The sequence below is a fragment of the Lethenteron reissneri genome, chromosome 11, assembly GCF_015708825.2.
Source record: "Lethenteron reissneri isolate LAM-NWPU_2019-01 chromosome 11, ASM1570882v1, whole genome shotgun sequence".
NCBI lineage: Eukaryota > Metazoa > Chordata > Hyperoartia > Petromyzontiformes > Petromyzontidae > Lethenteron > Lethenteron reissneri.
The window spans coordinates 11,924,179-11,947,316 of NC_083789.1; the positions used below are offsets into that span (position 1 = coordinate 11,924,179).

At 57.9% G+C, this 23,138-nt stretch overlaps 1 protein-coding gene across 4 annotated transcripts in view; it reads left to right on the top strand.

Moving 5' to 3' along the window:
• Positions 1-4,105: 4,105 nt before the first annotated feature.
• The window catches only part of LOC133341460 (neuronal PAS domain-containing protein 3-like), a 67,408-nt gene continuing 48,375 nt past the window's right edge, over positions 4,106-23,138 (top strand). The window contains exons 1-2 of one of the 4 annotated variants that reach the window (XM_061550112.1): positions 4,340-4,478; positions 4,726-5,217. In XM_061550112.1, coding sequence (XP_061406096.1) covers positions 5,066-5,217 — 152 coding nt within the window. In that variant the 5' untranslated portion in view covers positions 4,340-4,478; positions 4,726-5,065. Of the gene's footprint in view, positions 5,218-14,416; positions 14,646-23,138 lie in introns of those variants that run through there. The other 3 variants (XM_061550114.1, XM_061550111.1, XM_061550110.1) reach the window with 3 other exon arrangements.

Below are 23,138 nucleotides of genomic sequence, written 5' to 3' on the forward strand. Positions count from 1 at the left end.
CCACACAATGAGCTAATTTCTAAGGCTGAGTCAACCTTGGTGAGAGGCCCAGGACCGGTCCAGTCACTGACGTTGGTCGGAATTGAACTCGGGTGGACGGGTTCGTAGCGCAGCGCGTTAACCACTGCACTACCGCGCCCCACGGTGTACGGGTGACACAAAGACACATTCTCCCCCGACAGTATAATAGCCTTAACAGACTGTTGGGGCAAGTGCTGACAGCGAGTAGCACCTATGAAGGCCGGCACTGTTGCACACGAAGCGGGGTGGGTGGCCAGCACCACGCCGCACGGATGACACCAACACACGATACTTCTTGTATACTCGACGTACACGACGACTCTTCCATTTTAACCAACCGAGAGCCAAGCGTTCAAATCGCTTCATTTGGTTTCAGCAAACAACACGTGCCGGCCCCGGGGGTTTAGCAAGGGGGGTTCTCTCGGCCATCGAGCACGCACCCACCCCCCCCCCCCGGGGTCGCTTTCGTTTTACGTGAGCCGCAGAGACCCCCTGTACAGCTTAACAGGCTGCTGGTGCAAGTGCTGTTAGCGGAGTGGCACCTTTGAAGGCTGCCGGCACTGTGGCACGCGAGTGGGTGGCCAGCACCACGCCCGGCCGCCTTTGTCTCCACCAGTGGCGACGTTAGCACACCGCACCAGGTACCCCCGTTTGAGGCTGAGTCAACCTAGAGGAGGCCCGGGACCGGTTCAGATAATCGTCACCGGTGTTGGCCGTGAGCGGGAACCATCGAACCCGTGTCGCCGGGTTCGTAAGGGCAGCGTAGCGCTGACCGCTACACCACCGCTCCCCACAGCACACACGTGCACACGCACGCATCCCTGTTGCCTTTGCAAAAGGCATTCCACTTCGGTGGGAATCCATGCAGTGATCCATCCCATCAAACACTCAACCTACATTTTAATCCCACAACTGGAGGGCGGGGTAGATGTTTAGGGGGCAGGGCTGTGGGTCAGAGGGCACGCGGAGCTACGTAAATTTGCCACACACGCACCCAACCGGCACTGACCAGCGTGGTGAAGTATGGTCACGTTAAAAAACTTAACTTCCCACGGCCGATATGGCATTGGTCGAAAGCCCTAATCCACTGGTGAATTGGAGGGCGGCTGGAATCTCTCTCTTTATGAAAACATCAAAGACAAAGATCCCCCGTGTAGCCTTAGCAGACTGTTGGGGTAAGTGCTGTGCGCGAGCAGCACCTATGAAGGCCGGCACTGTGGCACACGAGGGGGGTGGGTGGCCAGCACCACGCCCGGCCGCCTTTGCCTCCCCAAATCGCGATGTTTTACACACCGCACCAGGTGCTCGCTTGCGACTGAGTCGACCTAGGGGAGGCCCGGGACCGATGCAGATAATCCTCACCGATGTTGGCCGTGGAGCGGGAATCGCACTCGGGCTCGCGGGGTAGCGCAGCGCGGCGCGCTAACCGCTGCACCACCGCTCACTCCTCGCTCACACGGCTGATGTGGACCCCAGGGGGATTGCGACCTCTTGCAGCGACGGAAACCCCGCGATGCCATCAACCAACGCCCAATACCCCCCTAGCCCCCACCCCAGCCTCCACTCCAGACCCCCCCCCCCGTCCCCAGCCCCCCCACCCCAGCTCCCCCCCGTCCCCAGCCCCCCCCCCCACCCCAGCGCCCCCGTCACGAGCCCCCACCCACCCCAGCCCCCCCCCCCGTCCACAGCCCCCCTCCCCCGCTATTTAATTCGTCAGTGGCCCCACCACCCCAGCCCCCCAACCCCCCCCCCCACCTCAGCCCCCCAACCCCCCCACCCCATCCCCCAGCCCCCCGCTATTTAACTCGTCAGTGCCCCCCCCGCCCCAACGGTCTCTCACGCGGCTTCTGTCAAACGGCGGCGGCCCCGTGACGGCCGTCGCCTGCCAAAGATCGCGGCGCGTGCCGCCGCATCCGCAGCAGCAGAAGCAGCAGAAGAAGCAGCAGAAGAAGCAGCAGAAGAAGCAGCAGAAACAGCAGCAGAAGCAGCAGAAGCATCAGAAGCAGCAGAAACAGCATCAGAAGCAGCATCAGAAGCATCAAAAGCAGCAGCAGCAAAAGAAGCAGAAACAGCATCAGCAGCAAAAGAAGCAGAAACAGCATCAGAAGCAGCAGAAGAAGCAAAAAATGCGCCCGCGATTTTTTTTATTTTCTGGTGGTGGGGAGGGTATGAAGGGGACTCTGTCAAAATAAAGTGAACGTTTGGGGTCGGGTTTATTGGGGTGGCCGCGTCGCGTATCTGCGAGATACTGTTTGTTTGTTTATTTGTTTATTTATTCGTTTGCTTATTTATTTAATGACGTGTTTGTTTATTCATGTATCTACTTGTAAATGTGTTTGATTATTTGTTGTTCATTGATCTAATTGTGTGTTTGTTTGTTCATTTGTTCGTCTGTTTTTTTACCCGTTCCGTCGCCTGTTTTTATTATTCAGGGTGCTTCAAAAAATGTTCACACTTACATGGGACTCTCGTTTATAATGGAAAAAGAACGGATAATACACTGTAACATGATAGCAAATGTATGTTCATAGCTTCAAAAAGTCACAGTCTCCACTTGCACGCCATCATTGTCAACGCGTTGCCTCGAATCTCCTCCAGGTGGTCTCTAGAGCCCGGAGGAGGCACATTTCTTGTGCTATTGTTGCAAATTCTCACAAGTGTTAAAAACATGTTTAGAAGCACCCTGTATTTTTATTTTCACAATAATGTTTACTCTCCCAGGCAAGGCCCCCCTCACTGAGCTGCCGAAACAACGCTTTTTTTGTGATTGACAAATGCGTTGAGGGATTTTAATGTTGTCATTTTTTAAACACAGTACCACCACGCACATTGCATAGAATGAAAGTATCGTATAGAGTACACGTGACATATATATGCTTTATGTAATGAATGCATGAACAATTGGACGATATATGATGCCAATGTGGGCAGATGAGTCTGCGTGTGCGCCGAAGTCGTCGTTGCAGAAGCGACTCTGGCTATCGACCAGATGGACTCATGAAATCACTCGCATATTCACGGCAGCCGCCAAACAACTCTCCTGTCCCGTCGTGCACCTTTGTGGCGGAGTGGGGGTGGGGGGGCAACCGGCGAACGGACGAACAAGTTTAGGAAAAACAAGTGCAGTCGCGTGAGTCGCGGCTGTGTGAGATTGTGGGGGCCCCGCTGTAGTTTGATTGACATGCCTCGAAGCTTCCTGTCAACCCAGCCGCGTGTAACTAATGGGGTTTGGGGGTGCACCGACCGTGCTCATGACGCGCCAGCTGCCCTCGTCACGCTCACCCCGCGTCAACCACCAGGTGAGCGCCGCTGTCGCCAACGTCCGCACGCCAACCGAGATCGCCGGAGGTGCGGGGTCGGGGGGGGCAACGGCGAGGCAGCCGACACCGAGACCACCTCGCCCCCCCCCCCCACCACCTAGTCCCCCCACCCAACTCGCCCCCCCCCATCCCACCTCGTGAGTCGGAGGGGGTGGCGTGGACAGCACCACGCCCAGCCGCCTTTGTCTCACCGGTGAAGATGTGTACATATCGCACAGAGGTACTCATTTAAGGTCGAGTCTACCTAAGGTAAGTCCAGGACCGGTTCGGATATTCGCCACTGATGTCGAACTCGGGCCGCCTGGTTCGTAGCGCGGTGCGCTACCCAGTACACCGCCGCTCCACACACACGCGCACAGAGTCGCAAAGACAAAGACCCCCCATAAGCTCTGATAGCGAGCACCTATGAAGGCTGACAAGACACACGAGGGGGTGGGTGGCCAACACCACGCCCGGCCGCCTTTGTCTCCCCATTGGCGATGTTTACACAACGCACCAGGCACTCATTTAAGGCTGAGTCGATCTAGGGGAGGCCCAGGACCGTTTCCGATTATCGTCACCGCCGTTGGCCGTGAGCGGGAATCGAACCCGGGTCGCCAGGTTCGTAGCTTAGCGCGCGACCCGCTCCACTACCGCTCCCCACGTACACACAGACAGATACGCACTGACACACACACCCATCACATGCTGCACATGGATTCACGTGCAACACGTTGTCAGTGGAACCCAGGGGCGGGGCGGGGGAGATGCTAGGAGGAACCGCCCATTGGCTCATCTCGAGCGCTGCGTGTTAACGCTCCCGCACCACCACCACGAGCCCCCCCCCCCACCCTTCTCTCTGTCTCCCTCTCACTTCTCTCCACTCCTCGACCGCCCCGCGCGGGGCACCACGCGCTCCGGCCCTGACCCTCACCCTGGAGAGCAGCGGCAGCGGAGGAGGAGGCGGGGGAAGAGGAGGAGGGCCCCGCGTGTTGCTGCTCATCTCGCGCGCCCCGTCTCGACGCAGCAGCAGCAGCAGCCCGACAGCAGAGACGACGCAGCGTCGCGGTCGCAAACTACCACGACACACGGGAGCAGCTGCAGCTACAACTACTCGAGCAGCAACAACAACTACAGCAGCAGCAGCGGCTACGTACGGTGCGCAAGAAGTTCAACGCACATACAACAGCGAGGAGAGTAGCGGTAGCGGCAGGAGTCCGGGGAGGGACTGGGGGCGCGCGATGCGAGACGCGACACCTCGCCGCGCTGCCCGGAGCGCGGTCGTGGCTCAGCGGTCGTGCCTCCGCTGGGGCTCTGACTCGTGAGCCCCCGGGCAGCGCTGAGTCGTGCTGAGCCTTTACCCCCCCCCCCTCTTCCCACTCTCCCCTCCCTCTCCATAATCCAGAGCTCTCGCTCTCTCCAGGAGCCACGACGCTCCGTGAGCCAGGCGTTTCCTCCTCTCTCCATGAGCCACGAGTCTTGCTTTCTCCATGAGCCAGGCGGCTCCATCTCCATGAGCCAGGCGGCTCCATCTCCATAAGCCAGGCCGCTCCATCTCCATGAGCCAGGCCGCTCCGTCTCCATGAGCCACGAGCTCTCGCTCTCTCCAGCAGCCAGGACGCTCCCTCCGCGAGCCAGGCGTCTCCCGTCTTCATGAGCCACGAGCTCTTCCCTGAGCCAGGGCTCCCGGTCTTCGTGAGCCGGGGCTGAGCGGTAGCGGGAGGGAGGAGCGCGCAGTCCCTGGGATGCACCGCCTCTTCCCGGACTACGCGGACGCCGCGGTGGCGAGCGGCACGGCCGCCGGGCTCTTAGCCGGCGATGGCTCGGCGCTGGCGGCGGGCTCCATGACTCCCCTCAACGGCTCCTTCGGCATGGGGTTCGCCCCCTTCCCGGACCGGTGAGGACCCCGGCGAGGGGACGAGAGGGGACGAGAGGAGGCGAGAGAGGGGACGAGAGAGGGGGCGAGAGAGGGGGCGAGAGAGGGGACGAGAGGGGGGACGAGAGAGGGGAACGCGCGTTCGCGCACGGTAACGCGCGAGCGAATTCCAGCACGGGGCTGATGCGAGGGTTGACTCTGCTGGTTGCTGCTGCTGGTGGTGGTTGTTTGTGGTTATTGGTGGTTACGGTGTCGCTTATGGTGGTTGCGGTTATAGTGGTTGTTTTGGAGCTGTTGTGGTGGTGGTAGTTGTGGTTGGTGGTCGTGGTTATTGGTTATGGTGGTTGTTTTTTGAGTTGTGGTGGTGGTGGTTGTGCTTGTGGTCACCATGCGGAGCTTTTCCGCCGTCACTCCGCGGTGGCTCCTTGTCCTCCGCGTCGCCATACTTCACCACGCGAGTCGATGAGCGTTGGTGAAGGGGCCGGAGCCCACGACTCACCGTTTCGGAGCCCAGCGGCGCTAACCACCGCGCCACCGCTCCCAATCCGCGAATCACAATGCGGCTTTACCGCGTGTATGTTGAACTTCTTTCGCACCATACACGTAGCCGACCGTGCTAATCGGAGACGCGCGAAATAAGTTGAACAAAAAACTATATAGATTTCCCCCATAGAGCCTTAACAGGCTGTTGGGGCAAGTGCTGTTAGCGAGCACCTACGAAGGCCGGCACGGCACACGAGAGGGTGGGTGGCCGGCACCACGCCCGGCCGCCTTTGTCTCCCTAGTGGGGATGTTTACACACCGCACGAGGTACTCGTTTAAGGCTGAGTCGACCTAGGGGAGGCCCAGGACCGGTTCAGATAATCGTTACCAGTGTTGGCCGTGAGCGGGAATCGAACTTCGTAGCGCAGCGCTAACCACCACACCACCGCTAAGTTCAACACGCGCACGCACACACAGACAAGCGCGTGTGTGCGTGTGCGTGTTTAGATGTCGTCGGGAAAGTTTCGATGTCTGAGTGTCGAGAGGTTATTTGGAGGCGGCTCCTGCCACACTGGGGATGTTCATGGGATGTTCATGGGACGTTTGGCCAGCCGCGTGAGTGACGTTCGTGTGGCGACGTTCCCGCCCAGGGCCTCTTTCAGCTGCGCACGGGGGTCCCGCGTGGAGCGCTAACCTGCTCGGGTATCGAGACACATTCGGTAGCAGTCACCACCACCATCATCATCAACATCACCACCACTCATCAGTCATCATCAACAATTGTCACCATCATCAACATCACATGTTAGCAGGAAACATCAACACCACTGATCGGTCATCAACAATAACCACCACTGATCAATCATAAACAATTATCACTATCATCAACATCATCATTATCGGATAGTAGCAGGAAACATCACCACTGATCAGTCATCATCAACAATTATCACCATCATCGTCAACATCATCATCAGATAGTAGCAGGAAACACCACCACCACTGATTGATCATCATCAGCAATTTTCATCACTCACGGATCGATCATGATCACTGATCGGCGATGATGATAATCATCGACGATCAATCACAATCATCATATCTGATCGATCATCACTACTCAATTATAATAATCATCCCTGATCAGTAATAATCACTGACCGATCATAATCATCATCACTGATCAATCAACCATCATCACTGATTAATCATAATAATCATCACTGAGCAATCATAATTATAATAATAAAAAAATTGCAGCAGCGCCGTCGACAATAAGCCATTGTTTATTTAGGCGGCGGCAGCAGCAGCAGCGTGTGAATATGATCGCAGCTTACGATGCTGCACATCCACAGCAGCGGGCGCGCTGATTGTACAATGAGCAAGAACCCCGCCCACCTGCCACGCTGCGCCCTCCAGAGCAGCGTGACATCCACTCACTCGTCGCTCTCGTGGAGAGAGGACGACTCGGAGAGAGAGAGGACGACTCTGAGAGAGAGAGAGGACGACTCTGAGAGAGAGAGAGAGGACGACTCTGAGAGAGAGAGAGGACGACTCGGAGAGAAAGAGGACGACTCGGAGAGAGAGAGGACGACTCGGAGAGAGAGAGGACGACTCGGAGAGAGAGAGGACGACTCGGAGAGAGAGACGACGACTCGGAGAGAGAGAACGACTTGGAGAGAGAGGACGACTTGGAGAGAGAGAGGACGACTCAGACAGAGAGGACGCCTCAGAGGCGCCAAGCGAAGGAACCACTGACGAAGCTGCAGGAAGGCAGCAGCAGCCACGGGGTGAGCAGTCAGCACTCACAACAATTGCCCAAGATCTTCGGTCCTCTACATATGAAGGTGTTACCGGCCAATTGATGAGTTTTTTACATGTTGGGAGGCAACCGGAGCACCCGGAGAAACCCCACGCGTGCGAGGGGGCAACGCTCTATCCCATGCAGACGGAACAGGTGGAGTCCACATTTTAGCCGTACCGCCTTCTCCTGGCAGAGCCCAGGAGTACGGCACCACCTCCTCGACGCCCACCCACGGGGAAGGGAGTCTCACAACGCGCGTGTGTGTGCGGTGGTGATCCATCACATCAACCCTCGCTGCCGCCCTTCGCAGTGCCGGATTACAGACGGCCACGTGCATAGCCAGCAAAGCCACGCGTCTCTGTGCGAGTCTGCGGGTCTGCGTGGCAGTCTGTGCAAGTCCGCAGCGCGCAATTAGACTGCTTCGGAGTGTGCGCGGCGTGTAAATGCGACGGCATCTGAAGACGCTGAATTTGTATTTGATGGAGGAAGGCAGTCGGGGAAGGCTATCGAGTTCTGCATTTTAACAGGGGCAGGGAGTCGAGGGCACGGATGACTGGGACGCGTTCGTCAGAGGAGAACGGCCGATAGGGAGTCATCATCAGCAGCGGCAGCAATCATTGGCAGCGGCATCATCACGCAACATCAACACCACTACTGATCAATAACACTATGTAACACAATTTCTGTTCCTGGGTAGTAAGTGTTATTTCGTAATTGCTTATGCCTAAAAATTATATAAAATGGCTATTATTCCCCACAAACTTTGCTTTTGTGACCAGGACAGTGACATTTTTTAATGTACCTATTTTCAATTAGAAAACGGGCGAAAAACAACATATGAATCAAAATGTACATGTATTTATACTAAAGTAATAAAAATTACTACAAAAGATTTAGAAGTGAATAGTTTTTCGAGATTTACGATTATAATGTAAATCACTTTCACGAATCAGCCCCCAAATGTAGTCTCCCATCATGTTCTCGTTATACTGTCCTTGGTAGCGGCGTTCAAAGTCCAGTATATCCTGGTGGAAGTGCTCGCCTTGCTCCTCCGAGTACACTCCCATGTTCTCCTTGAATTTATCAAGATGGGCATCAAGGATATGGACTTTGAGGAACATCATACAGCCCATTATGCCGTAGTTCTTCACCAGTCTCAACCAGCTCCACGTACTTTTCGACCTTGTGATTGCCCAGGAAGCCACGAACCACTGCGACAAAGCTGTTCCAAGCCGCTTTCTCCTTACTAGTGAGCTTCTTGGGGAATTCATTGCACTCCAGGATCTTCTTTATCTGTGGTCCGACGGTAACAACGGCTTTGACCTTTGCCTCAGACAGCTTAGGGAAGAAATCTTGAAGGTACTTGAAGGCTGCCGACTCCTTATCTACAGCTCTGACAATTTGTTTCATAAGGCCCAATTTGATGTGCAGTGGTGGCATCAGCACCTTGGGGGGTCCACCAGTGGCTCCCACTTGATGTGGTTCCTCCCCACAGAGAACTCGGTCCGCTGTGGCCAGTCCCACCTGTGGTAGTGCGCCTTGGTGTCCCTGCTGTCCCAAAGGCATAGCAGAGAAACTTGGTAAAACCGCCTTGGAGACCCATCAGGAATGCCACCATGTTGAAGTCTTCGATGACCTCCCAGCCATACTCATCATACTTCAAGGCGTCCAGCAAGGTTTTGATGCTGTTGTAATCCTCTTTGAGGTGCACCGAGTGAGCCAGGGGAAGAGACGGATACTTGTTACCATTATGGAGCAGCACGGCTTTGAGGCTCCTGGATGAGCTGTCAATGAAGATGCGCCACTCATTCTGGTTACAGGCGATTCCGATTGCCTCGAACAGACTGATCATGTTGTGGCAGAAGCAGAGCTCATATTGACAGGTGAAGAAGCTGCAAAAAGGTTGGTGACACTTTCTCTGATCTGCGACTTGCACACTTCTTTCATCCAACGAGTTCCACTGCTTGAGCCTAGACGTCAAAAGCTCGGCATTGGACTAGGTGAGACCAAGATCTTTGATCAAGTCGTTGAGGTATTTTTGGTTGGGGTAGTTTGGGTTTCTCTCCTCAGCTCCACCTCTGGAATTGTCATCTGCATCTACAATGTTTTCTTCGCTCTCCGGCTTGCTGTTCTCTTCTAAAGACGGCTGCTCTCTCTCCGGAGTAGTGGGTATGGGGAGCTCATGGCAGTGTGGCACCGGGGCGATGGATGAAGGAAGGTCCGGATATGTGATAGCAGGTGCATTCTTGACAGTCCTACGTTTGGAAGGGTCCACCATATAGAAGTAGCAGTTGCTTGAGTGGTCAGTGGGTTCCCGCCAAATTCTTGGGATAGCGAACTTCATGGCTCTCTTTTCCCCTTTGTACCATCCTACAAAAATACATTTATTTCACCCATGGCTAATGTGTAAGAGACTATCGCAACATTCTTCATGTATGATATATTTTTTCAATAACATTGAAAATTAAAAAAAACATTTTTAAATTTTAAACTTACAATTTTTTTAATTGTAACAAATTTGATAACATAAAATTCCGAGCAAAAATTGTCCATCTTACCTTCCAGAGTATTTTTTTGCATTGCTCGCAGGTGAAATGAGGTGCCCAGGGTTTGTCTTGATGCCCGACAGGCATGCCGAAATATGCCTTGTACATGTATCCACTTAGGCAGCTGGAACTAAACTGAACTGGTGGGCTTAAGGCCCCTGTATTTATGCTACTATTTATATTACTGGAAAGTTCTAGAATGTTATAGAAGTTACTCCAAGTTTACTCAACACTGAATCTATCTGGAATGTTCTGGAAAATAGGTAAATTTCGAAATATCACTATCCTGGTCACAAAAGCAAAGTTTGTGGGGAAAAATAGCCATTTTCTGTACTTTTGAGGCATAAGCAAATAGGAAATAACACTTACTACCCAGGAACAAAAAAGTGTTATACAGTGTAATCACCCATACATCATTAATATCATCACCACCGATCAATCCTCTCCAATCATTATCAGCGGCATCATCATCACCACCACCATCATCATGACGACCATCATCAACCACGATTCACTTCATCAAACACAACCAGTTATCTCGCCACGCACGACCACCATCGTCGTCATAGTTTCGCCATTGTCTACCCACCGCTGGATGGAGGACTCCCCTCGCCTCCGTTAACGCTTCTGCTTCTCTTTAACTCGTCGTCAATTGTGTCCGTGGCTTCTCCCCCCCCCCCATCGCACCTGGCCACGGCTCATCTCGCTACGGGGCGCGGCTGGAGGCGGGGCGGGTGGGTGGGGGGAGTCCAGGGGGCGTGTGAGGAGTGGAGGGGTGACGCGTGGGGAGCGGTGGTGCATCGGTTAGCGCTTACGCTGCGCTACTAACCCGGAAACCCCGGGTTCGATTCCCGCTCACGGTCACCAGTGACGATCATCTGAACCGGTCCTGGGCCTCCCCTAGGTCGACTCAGCCTAAAGTGAGTACCTGGTGCGGTGTGTGAACATCGCCACGGGGGAGACAAAGACGGTCGGGCGCGATGCTGCTCGTGTGCCGTGCCGGCCTTCGTAGGTGCTACAGCACTTGCCCCAACAGTCTGTTAAAGGCTATACGGGCGATCTTTGTCTTTGGTGGCTGCATAGGTGGGCAGGGGGGGGTCACCTCCAACACACACGAGGGGACGACCACGTGGAGACACGAGCGAGGCTCGTTACAACCAACAACAAGCACGCGCGTTGCATTGCCCGTGCTGAAATGAAAACGTCCCTGACGTTTCGGCCGACCGGCCTCCCTCAGAGTATTCTTCAATGCTCCAAGCTCGGCTGAACGTGATGTGGGTCTCACTGCGGTGCAGAGATGAGAGACTTTAGACGGTGAACATGTCCAAGAGTGGCTGTGGGTCACTGAACAGCCGTGCACAGGCTGACGCGTGCTGTTAGCGAGCACACGAAGGGGCCGGTGGCCAGCACCATGCCCGGCCGCCTTTGTCTCCCTCGTGGCGATGATCACACATCGCACCAGGTACTGATTTGAGGCTGAGTCGACCTAGGGGAGGCCCAGGACCGGTTCAGATAATCGTCACCGAGTTCGATTCCCGTGAGCGGGAATCGAACTCGGGTCGCCCGGGATCGTAGCGCAGTGCGCTCACCACTACACCACCGCTCCCCACACCCTCTATCTGACACTCTATCACATACAGTAACTCTCCCTTACTCACACACACTCTTTCTCTAACACACACGCACTTTTTCTCACACACACGCACTTACACGCTCCCCTCTCACACACACTCCCCCTCTCTCTCACACACACTCTTTCATTCTCCCTTCTCACACACATACTATCTTCTCTCCCCCCTCTCTCACACCCCCCACCTCTCCCCCCCTCTCCCCCCCTCTCCCCCCCCCTCTCCCCCCCTCTCTCTCCCCCCCTCTCTCTCACACTCCCCCCCTCTCTCTCTCTCACACACCTCTACTGTATCGCCGTGTCGCGCCGCCTCTCGCTCTGTGGGTTTCGCTTTGTGCAGGAGACGCGGGGACCCGCTCTGGGCCCGGGTTCCCGTCTCTCCTACTCCCCCCTCAGCTCCCCCCCCCCCCTCAGCTCCCCCCCCCCCCTCAGCTCCCCCCCCCCAGCTCCCCCCCCCCTCAGCTCCCCCCCTCAGCTCCCCCCCCTCAGCTCCCCCCCCTCAGCTCCCCCCCCCTCAGCTCCCCCCCCCCCCTCAGCTCCCCCCCCCTCAGCTCCCCCCCCCCTCAGCTCCCCCCCCAGCTCCCCCCCCCTCAGCTCCCCCCCCTCAGCCCCCCCCCTCAGCTCCCCCCCCCCTCAGCTCCCCCCCCCAGCTCCCCCCCCTCAACTCCCCCCCCCAGCTCCCCCCCCCCTCAGCTCCTCCCCCTCAGCTCCCCCCCCCCTCAGCTCCCCCCCCCCAGCTCCCCCCCCCTCAGCTCCCCCCCTCAGCTCCCCCCCCCAGCTCCCCCCCCCCCTCAGCTCCCCACCCCTCAGCTCCCCCCCCCTCAGCTCCCCCCCCCCTCAGCTCCCCCCCCCCTCAGCTCCCCCCCCCTCAGCTCCCCCCCCCTCAGCTCCCCCCCCCAGCTCCCCCCCCCTCAGCTCCCCCCCCTCAGCTCCCCCCCCTCAGCTCCCCCCCCCCTCAGCTCCCCCCCTTCCTCAGCTCCCCCCCCCTCAGCTCCCCCCCCCCCTCAGCTCCCCCCCCCCAGCTCCCCCTCCCTCAGCTCCCCCCCCTCAGCTCCCCCCCCCTCAGCTCCCCCCCCAGCCCCCCCTCAGCTCCCCCCCCCAGCTCCCCCCCCTCAGCTCCCCCCCTCAGCTCCCCCCCCTCAGCTCCCCCCCCTCAGCTCCCCCCCCCCTCAGCTCCCCCCCCCCCTCAGCTCCCCCCCCCCTCAGCTCCCCCCCCCTCAGCTCCCCCCCCAGCTCCCCCCCCCTCAGCTCCCCCCCTCACCCCCCCCTCAGCTCCCCCCCCCCTCAGCTCCCCCCCCCAGCTCCCCCCCCTCAACTCCCCCCCCCAGCTCCCCCCCCCTCAGCTCCTCCCCCTCAGCTCCCCCCCCCTCAGCTCCCCCCCCCAGCTCCCCCCCCCTCAGCTCCCCCCCTCAGCTCCCCCCCCCAGCTCCCCCCCCCCCTCAGCTCCCCACCCCTCAGCTCCCCCCCCCTCAGCTCCCCCCCCCCTCAGCTCCCCCCCCCCTCAGCTCCCCCCCCCTCAGCTCCCCCCCCCTCAGCTCCCCCCCCCAGCTCCCCCCCCCTCAGCTCCCCCCCCTCAGCTCCCCCCCCTCAGCTCCCCCCCCCCCTCAGCTCCCCCCCCCCCCTCAGCTCCCCCCCCCTCAGCTCCCCCCCCCCCTCAGCTCCCCCCCCCAGCTCCCCCTCCCTCAGCTCCCCCCCCTCAGCCCCCCCCCCTCAGCTCCCCCCCCCCCTCAGCTCCCCCCCCAGCTCCCCCCTCCTCAACTCCCCCTGCCAGCTCCCCCCCCTCAGCTCCCCCCCCCTCAGCTCCCCCCCCCCTCAGCTCCCCCCCAGCTCCCCCCCCCCTCAGCTCCCCCCCCCAGCTCCCCCCCCCTCAGCTCCCCCCCCTCAGCCCCCCCCCCCTCAGCTCCCCCCCCCAACTCCCCCCCCCCTCAGCTCCCCCCCCTCAGCTCCCCCCCCCTCAGCTCCCCCCCCTCAGCTCCCCCCCCCCTCAGCTCCCCCCCCCAGCTCCCCCCCCCCTCAGCTCCCCCCCCTCAGCTCCCCCCCCCCTCAGCTCCCCCCCCCCAGCTCCCCCCCCCTCAGCTCTCCCCCCCCTCAGCCCCCCCCCCTCAGCTCCCCCCCCCAGCTCCCCCCCCCTCAGCTCCCCCCCCCTCAGCTCCCCCCCCCCTCAGCTCCCCCCCCCTCAGCTCCCCCCCCCAGCTCCCCCCCCCTCAGCTCCCCCCCCTCAGCTCCCCCCCCCTCAGCTCCCCCCCCCCAGCTCCCCCCCCCTCAGCTCTCCCCCCCCTCAGCCCCCCCTCAGCTCCCCCCCTCAGCTCCACCCCTCAGCTCCCCCCCCCCCCTCAGCTCCCCCCCCCCTCAGCTCCCCCCCTCAGCTCCCCCCTTCTCTCTTCTCCCGTGTCACTCTCCCTCCCCCTCTCCGCTCCCCCATCTCCCTCCTTCATCTCCCCGCCCCTCCCCGGGACCCTCGGCTCTGCCAGCAAATCTCAAACTCCTCTCCCCCCTCCCTCCCTCCTCGCCGACCGCTTCCACAACTCTCCTAATCACCCCCTCGCCCCCCCCCTCTCATCCCCTTCACTCTACCGAAACTCCCCCCTCGCTCTCCCGTCTCCCCCGCCTCTCCCGCACGCTCTCCCCCGCACGCTCTCCCTCGCACGCTCTCTCCCACGCACTCTCCCCCCACACGCTCTCCCCACCGCACGCTCTCTCCCGCACTGGGTCTCTGCTACTCTCTCCACTTCATGCTCGACGGAAGCGGCTCCAGTGCCCCTCTCCGCTCCTTCTCCTCGCCCCCTCGCCCCCCCCCCCCTTCTCCGCCTCGCCCTCCCCTCCCCCACCGTGACCCCCGGGCCCTGGTGGCGGGTGGGGGAGGGGGGTCCTGGGATGACCCCCGCGGGACCCGTGACCCCCCACGCGCCTTAGGGGTCGAGGTCAAGGTCGAGGTCAGGGTCGGGGCCATGGCGCGTGCGTGCAGTGGAGCAGCAGCGAGGCGGCCAGGGTAAAGTGGTCCCATCAACAGCATCACCACCAACATCACATCATCATTAACATCTACCATCACCACCAACATCTACCATCACCACCAACATCACCATCTACCATCACCACCAACATCTCCACCATCATCACCACCATCATCACCATCAACATCATCATCATCAGCATCTACCACCACCATTATCACCATCACACCGATCTTCATTACAACCATAATCATCACCATCACATCTGTCATCACCACCAACATCACTACCATCACTAACTCCATCATCACGTTCAACTTCATCACGACCTTCGCCATCATCCTCACCGAACTCCATCAGTAGCTCCTATCACATCACCACCACCACCATTGTTACCTCCAAAAAAAACCACCATCACCTCCACCGTCACGAACATCCTCCGCCACCACGACCATCACCTGCTTGCGCTGATGTTCGCAGTACGCTCCCACTGACCGAGGCAGACAGGCAGGCAGGCAGGGGACGGGCCCCCAGAGAGGTCCGACTCCGTGGAGACGGAGCGAGGAAGTCGGATCGCGCGCTGCGTGGATCGTGGCACTCACAGGACCGCCACATGGCGACGGATTAGGGAGGAGTTGTCATCCAGCAGTGGATCGACTGTGGCGTGCTTCACGAGTGTTCACCTGCATCTGGGGCGTGTCTGGGCGTGTTCACGCGTGTCTAGGTGTGTTCACGTGTGTCTAGGTGTGTTCACTAGGTGTATTTACGTGTGTCTGGGTGTGTTCACTAGGTGTGTTCACGCGTGTCTGGGTGTGTTCACTAGGTGTGTTCACGCGTGTCTAGGTGTGTTCACTAGGTGTGTTCACGCGTGTCTAGGTGTGTTCACTAGGTGTGTTCACGCGTGTCTGGGTGTGTTCACTAGGTGTGTTCACGCGTGTCTGGGTGTGTTCACTAGGTGTGTTCACGCGTGTCTAGGTGTGTTCACGCGTGTCTAGGTGTGTTCACGCGTGTCTAGGTGTGTTCACGTGTGTCTAGGTGTGTTCACGTGTGTCTAGGTGTGTTCACGCGTGTCTAGGTGTGTTCACGTGTGTCTAGGTGTGTTCACGCGTGTCTAGGTGTGTTCACGCGTGTCTAGGTGTGTTCACGTGTGTCTAGGTGTGTTCACGTGTGTCTAGGTGTGTTCACTAGGTGTGTCTGGGCGTGTTCACTAGGTGTGTTCACGCGTGTCTAGGTGTGTTCACGTGTGTCTAGGTGTGTTCACGCGTGTCTAGGTGTGTTCACGTGTGTCTAGGTGTGTTCACTAGGTGTGTCTGGGCGTGTTCACTAGGTGTGTTCACGCGTGTCTAGGTGTGTTCACGCGTGTCTAGGTGTGTTCACGTGTGTCTAGGTGTGTTCACGCGTGTCTAGGTGTGTTCACGTGTGTCTAGGTGTGTTCACGTGTGTCTAGGTGTGTTCACTAGGTGTGTCTGGGCGTGTTCACTAGGTGTGTTCACGCGTGTCTAGGTGTGTTCACGTGTCTAGGTGTGTTCACGTGTGTCTAGGTGTGTTCACTAGGTGTGTCTGGGCGTGTTCACTAGGTGTGTTCACGCGTGTCTGGGTGTGTTCACGCGTGTCTAGGTGTGTTCACGCGTGTCTAGGTGTGTTCACTAGGTGTGTCTGGGCGTGTTCACTAGGTGTGTTCACGCGTGTCTGGGTGTGTTCACGCGTGTCTAGGTGTTTTCACGCGTGTCTAGGTGTGTTCACGCGTGTCTAGGTGTGTTCACGCGTGTCTAGGTGTGTTCACGTGTCTAGGTGTGTTCACGTGTGTCTAGGTGTGTTCACTAGGTGTGTCTGGGCGTGTTCACTAGGTGTGTTCACGCGTGTCTGGGTGTGTTCACGTGTGTCTAGGTGTGTTCACTAGGTGTGTCTGGGCGTGTTCACTAGGTGTGTTCACGCGTGTCTGGGTGTGTTCACGCGTGTCTGGGTGTGTTCACGCGTGTCTGGGTGTGTTCACGCGTGTCTAGGCGTGTTCACGCGTGTCTAGGTGTGTTCACCCGTGTACGAGGTCCGATCGATGAGTGTTTCTGTCACTTGGAGATTGTTTGGTCGCGTGACTGATGATGCTCTTGTAACGATTCGGGGCTCCTTGCTTGCTTCAGGTATTTATTTGGTGGGGAGGGGGGGAAGTTGTTGTCCAGTAAATACTAATAATAATCATAGCGGCGTCTAGTGGCTGGAGGATCACGCGAATTGTATTGTACCACGCATACAAACCTCAAACCACGTGATTCGCCGTGCGTGCGTATCGTGCGTGTTGTGCGGTCTGTGCGTGTCGTGTGCCCAGTGGGTGTCGTGCGGTGTGTGCGTGCCGTGGGTGTCGTGCCGCACCGTGCCGTATCGAAGCCATCGGCGTCGCAAGTCCGTGCGTGGGCGACGGCCACGTGGAGTGACAATCGAGATGCCCGGTGGACACGCGGGAGGGAGCGGTGGCGTAGTGGTTAGCGCTACGCTGCGCTACGAACCCGGCGACCCGGGTTCGATTCTCTCTCACGGCCAACACCGGTGACCTTTATCTGAACCGGTGCTGGGCCTCCCCTAGGTCGACACAGCCTCAAATGAGTACCTTATGCGGTGTGTAAGCATCGCCAAATGGGAGACAAAGGCGGCCGGGCTTGGTGATGCCGTCCTGGCCTTCGTAGGGTCTCACTAACGGCACTTGCATCCGACAGTCTGTTAAGGCTTTACGGGGGATCTTTGTCTTTGGAGTTGTGGTGGGGATGTTGGTGGCGTTGTGGTTGTGATGACGTTGCGGTGGAGTCGTTGTTGTGATGGGGGTGTTGGTGTGAGTTGTGGTGGAGTTTTGGTGGGGGTGTTGGTGGCGTTGTGGTGGAGTTGCGGTGGGGATGTTGGTGGCGTTGTGGTGGAGTTGCGGTGTGGGTGTTGGTGTGCGTTGTGGTGGAGTTGTGGTGGGATCGTGTTGTGGTTGTGGTGGAGTTGTGTTGGGATTGTGTTGTGGTGGGGTTGTGTTGTGGTTGTGGTGGCGTTGTGGTGGAGGTGTTGGTGGCGTTGTGGTGGGCTCGTCTTGCGTCAGTGGAACTGATGTTGGGTCTCCGTCTGGAGTCGCTGCCGTGCCCGCGGGGTCACCTTGCTCCATCTCTCATCCCAGCCGTCTCGTCTGGGCCCCCACTCTTTTGACCAATTTAGTTTTCGTTTTTCTTTCCGCAAAGCATCTTTTGTGTTCACCGTCCGCGAACGGAAGTGGCGTTTTGGCTCGCGAGACTTTTTAACTCGAGCAAGGAAACTGCAGTCAGCACGGGTGAACCTGGCCCCGGTAGGCCCTGGTAGGCCCCGGTCCCGTCGTGGGGACAGCGTGGACGCCCGTGGACACAGATCGCCCGCGGTCCGACCCGCCTGCCTGCAAATTCCGGGTGCCAGCCCTGCTGACTCATCGCATGAAAAAAAATCGCATTTGCAAGGATCTTGGTCTTGATATAAGCTGTATGTGGTCGTGGGCATGCAACCCCAGCTGCAGCCCGTGTGGTAAATCCATAGAGACACAGAGAGGGAGATGCAACAGAGGCAAAAGACAAAGATCCCCCGTATGCACGTCACAGACTGTTGGGCCAAGTGCTGTTAGCGAGCACCTATGAAGGCCGCCACGGCACACGAGGAGATGGGTGGCCAGCACCACGCCCGGCCGCCTTTGTTTCCCCAGTGGCGATGTTTACACACCGCACACCAGGTATTTATTTGAGGCTGAGTCGACATAGGGGAGGCCCAGGACCGATTCAGATAATCGTCACCGGAGTTGACCGTGAGCGGGAATCGAAGTCGGACGGCCGGGTTTGTAGCGCAGCGCGCTAACCACTACACCACCGCTTCCCACATGGACACATACACAAATGTAGAGACCCACAGAGATACACAGAGACCCATAGAGACACACAAACTCCTCTCACCCTGTAGAACATGGGTAGAGAGAGCACACAACCTCCACTCACTCACTCTGTAGAACAGGGGTAGAGAGAGCACACAACCTCCACTCACTCACTCTGTAGAACAGGGGTAGAGAGAACACACAACCTCCACTCACTCTGTAGAACAGGGGTAGAGAGAGCACACAAACTCCCCTCACCCTGTAGAACAGGGGTAGAGAGACACACAAACTCCTCTCACCCTGTAGAACATGTGTAGAGAGAATACACAACCACCACTCACTCACTCCGTAGAACATGGGTAGAGAGAATACACAACCTCCACTCACTCACTCTGTAGAACATGGGTAGAGAGAGCACACAACCTCCACTCACTCTGTAGAACAGGGGTAGAGAGAACACACAAACTCTACTCACTCTGTAGAACAGGGGTAGAGAGAATACACAAACTCTACTCACTCTGTAGAACAGGGGTAGAGAGAACACACAACCTCCACTCACTCTGTAGAACAGGGGTAGAGAGAACACACAACCTCCACTCACTCTGTAGAACAGGGGTAGAGAGAATACACAAACTCCACTCACTCTGTAGAACAGGGGTAGAGAGAATACACAAACTCTACTCACTCTGTAGAACAGGGGTAGAGAGAACACACAACCTCCACTCACTCTGTAGAACAGGGGTAGAGAGAACACACAACCTCCAATCACTCTGTAGAACAGGGGTAGAGAGAATACACAAACTCCACTCACTCACTCTGTAGAACAGGGGTAGAGAGAACACACAAACTCCACTCACTCTGTAGAACAGGGGTAGAGAGAGCACACACACTCCACTCACTCTGTAGAACAAGGGTAGAGAGAATACACAAACTCCACTCACTCACTCTGTAGAACAGGGGTAGAGAGAACACACAAACTCCACTCACTCTGTAGAACAGGGGTAGAGAGAACACACAAACTCCACTCACTCTGTAGAACAGGGGTAGAGAGAACACACAAACTCCACTCATTCTGTAGAACAGGGGTAGAGAGAACACACAAACTCCACTCACTCTGTAGAACAGTGGTAGAGAGAACACACAACCTCCACTCACTCTGTAGAACAGGGGTAGAGAGAGCACACAAACTCCACTCACTCAATCTGTAGAACCAAACCGCGTCGTTCCAATCACCGTGCCTCTTCAAATTGGCATCGCAGCGCTCCAACGCAGGCGCGCTTGCAGCGAGCGGTGCATCACCCTGTGTGCCGGTGAAGGCTCCCCCGGGGGAGCGAGGGGGTGGGGAGGCATTGCGTAACCGTCCCATGGCCACCGCACGGCAGCCCGCACCTGCCGTGCGTGCCCTGCTCATGAGTGCTTCTTCGGTGCATGCCGATCAAACGCTGAATGTTTTCGTTCTCGGAGCTGGAAATCAGCCAAGGTTATAAAGCAACAGCAGCAGCACCAACAGCAACATGAAGAGCACCGTTGAACGAGGTTTTGTTTTGTGTGTGTCGGTGGCGGAGAGGGCGGCCGCGCGGTGCGACAGTTGTGAGTTCACGACCCGGTGCCAGGGAGGACGTGGCCCAGCGTGCGTCCGGTGTGGGGACGTTCCCGGCGGTTGTTCTAAGGGAAGACTCGCCCCTGCCATACAAATGTGGAATTTCCTTAGAACAGGCTCAGGACCGTTAACAGGAGATGAGCGATATTCCATACTGAATTGAACGGGAAATAACCGGTGACGTTTGACATCGGTGACCGGGCTGAGAAGACCATCAACTGGCTACACTTGTTTAATTACAACTCAGTCCATGCAAGTCTACTGGCCTCTGCGTCAATGTGCGGGTCTCTGTGTGCCTTCTGTGGATCTCTGCGGGTCTCCGTGCGAGTCTCTGGTTTGACCGGGCTGAGGCGACCTTCGCTTGAAGACCCCGGTTTGAATCGCTGGCCGCGGTGAAAACCTGGATTCACACCCCCGGCCCTCGCGGTGTCGGCTGCTCATTGTCTCTGACCTCCGGGGTACCGCCCAGCCACCTTTAGGGGAAGTTCCATGTCCCCGGGGGGGGGGGGGTGCAGCGGCGTTGCGCTTTGAGATTTGCGGAACCCATCTCTCTGTCTTGCCGCTAGGAGAGAATCCATCCCGGCGACGGCGACGCCAAAATCTTCCTTTGCCGTGGTGCGCGCGTCATCTCGCGTTCAAAAGGCGGCGACGCTCATTCCCAATCACAGCAGCAGCCACTTCAGAACTTCTGCGTTTTTTATTTTGATATGGGGCCGTCCATAAATGACGTCACGCACCTGGGGGGGGGGGGCGGCCCGAGCGGCCCCAGGGAGTCGAGAGGGTTCGAGGCCTGAATCCAGCCGCGGTGGAACGGGCTGCTCGGTTGGTGACCTCAGCCCCGTCACCGACGACGACGACGACGACAAGAACACGTCGGCTCGACAGCGTCCGTCAAGACCACCGCGTGACCTTCATCCGAAGAATATACAAGAGACGACGTTTTGGGCAACGGCTCTTTGCGTCTCATGTTCGTAGCACATGCTCTGTGAAGGAGGGCCATTGCCTGAAACGTCGCCAATCATCGATATTTTTTCCGAACGCGTCGAGTGTCGCTATCGTTAATTGTGCACCACTGCCAACTCCGATGAGCACGTTTGGCGACGTACGGCGCGAAAGAAGTTCAACGTGCATACGTACAACTCAGCAGCAGCGTCGGCAAACGATTGTGTGTATCGACCGCAACAACCGCCAATCGCTGCCACGGCGCTTGTGCCAGGCTGTGTGCACGTTGGGGTCGCCGCCGCCGCCGCCGCATTCCGTTTGGCGCCAAATTTGACCAAACCTCGTCCATCTCCCTCTCTCCCTCCCTCGCCGGGAAGGGAATATCATCGCGACTGCCAATGTGATGAACATTCATCTCCAGCCAACGATGCCGCGTGGCGTGTGAAGCGGAATAAAACTAAATAGGAGGAGGAGGGGGGGGGGGCGTGGGTGGTGGTCTCGGAAGTAGCCCCGCGGTGTCTCCTTCCGCGGGCCGTTCTCGACCACCACACAGGCTGGAGGGCGCTGCTCACTGCCAGGGGGCGGATTTTGTGAGGAGGAGGAGGAATAGCCGGAGGGAGGGGGGAGGGGTTGGGGTTGAGGGAAGGGAGGAGGATGAATAGGGGATGAATAGGGTATGAATAGGGGATGAATAGGGGAAACAGAGTAGGAATATCCGGAGGGTGAAGATTAATGGGATGGAGGGGGATCAGCCGATGACACAGAAACCCAGTTCCACACTCGCACGTATCACTTGCACGTATCACTCGCTGCGTATCACTCAAGCGAGAACGGGGCCGCCGCCTCCCCCTGCTCCCCTGGGAGGAATTAAAATACCAGCGCAGGGAGCTGCCTCAGGCTCGCCACACCGCCCCGACACGCGTACCCTGCGCACGCGTACCCTGCACACGTGTACCTGCGCTCTGCGTTGGTTTCGGCTCTCCAACGCGGCCAGCCGATCGCTTCACGTTGCGAACCCTTGCTCGGTGCTTTGATCGTCACGGCCGAGAGCGCCGTGACGACAGCCGAGCGATGTCCCGGCGCGCGCTGTCAACATTCATCAGGATCGGAATGTTTATTTGTTACTGCAGGAGGAATCCGATGAGCTATGAAGCTCCAGTAGGGGCACGGGGTCGGAAAGTTGCAACAACAAACAGTGCAACAACAACAAAAACACGACAGGAGGACAGAGTATAGGAAAGGTAAACAAATCACTTCAACAAATGTACAAAAACAACTTTCTTTCTTTTTTATCTTGCCAGGCTAAAGCCCACTGAGGTATTAACGTATTTTTCAGGAGCGACCTGGCCACAAATGATTGCTCAGCAAAGTGGCTTATCACGTGGAAGTGTATCGCAGCCAAATCCTCCCACGAGCCTCACCGCGTGTCACTCGATGTGCCGTGGCCGTGGCGGTGGCCGCACCGCCCAGGACTCTGACTCGAGCCTCTCGCAGCCGAGTCGCGCGCAACGGAGGCGCGTTCCCACACAGCCCCTCCCCCCCCAAGCTGAGAGACCCCCACAATGTCCACCCACCCCCTGCCATCAGCCTAACGGGGTCCGTGCTAGAGGTGGTGTGGTTATGGTGGAGGTGGTGTGGTTATGGTGGAGGTGGTGTGGTTATGGTGGAGGTGGTTGTGGTGGAGGTGGTGTGGTTGTGGTGGAGGTGGGGTGGTTATGGTGGAGGTGGTGTGGTTATGGTGGAGGTGGTGTGGTTATGGTGGAGGTGGTGTGGTTATGGTGGAGGTGGTTGTGGTGGAGGTGATGTGGTTATGGTGGAGGTGGTGTGGTTGTGGTGGAGGTGGGGTGGTTATGGTGGAGGTGGTGTGGTTGTGGTGGAGGTGATGTGGTTATGGTGGAGGTGGTGTGGTTATGGTGGAGGTGGTGTGGTTGTGGTGGAGGTGATGTGGTTATGGTGGAGGTGGTTGTGGTGGAGGTGATGTGGTTATGGTGGAGGTGGTGTGGTTACGGTGGAGGTGGTTTGGTTTGGTTATGGTGGAGGTGGTGTAATAATGGTGGAGGTGGTGTGGTTATGGTGGAGGTGGGGTGGTTGTGGTGGAGGTGGTGTGGTTATGGTGGAGGTTGGGTGGTT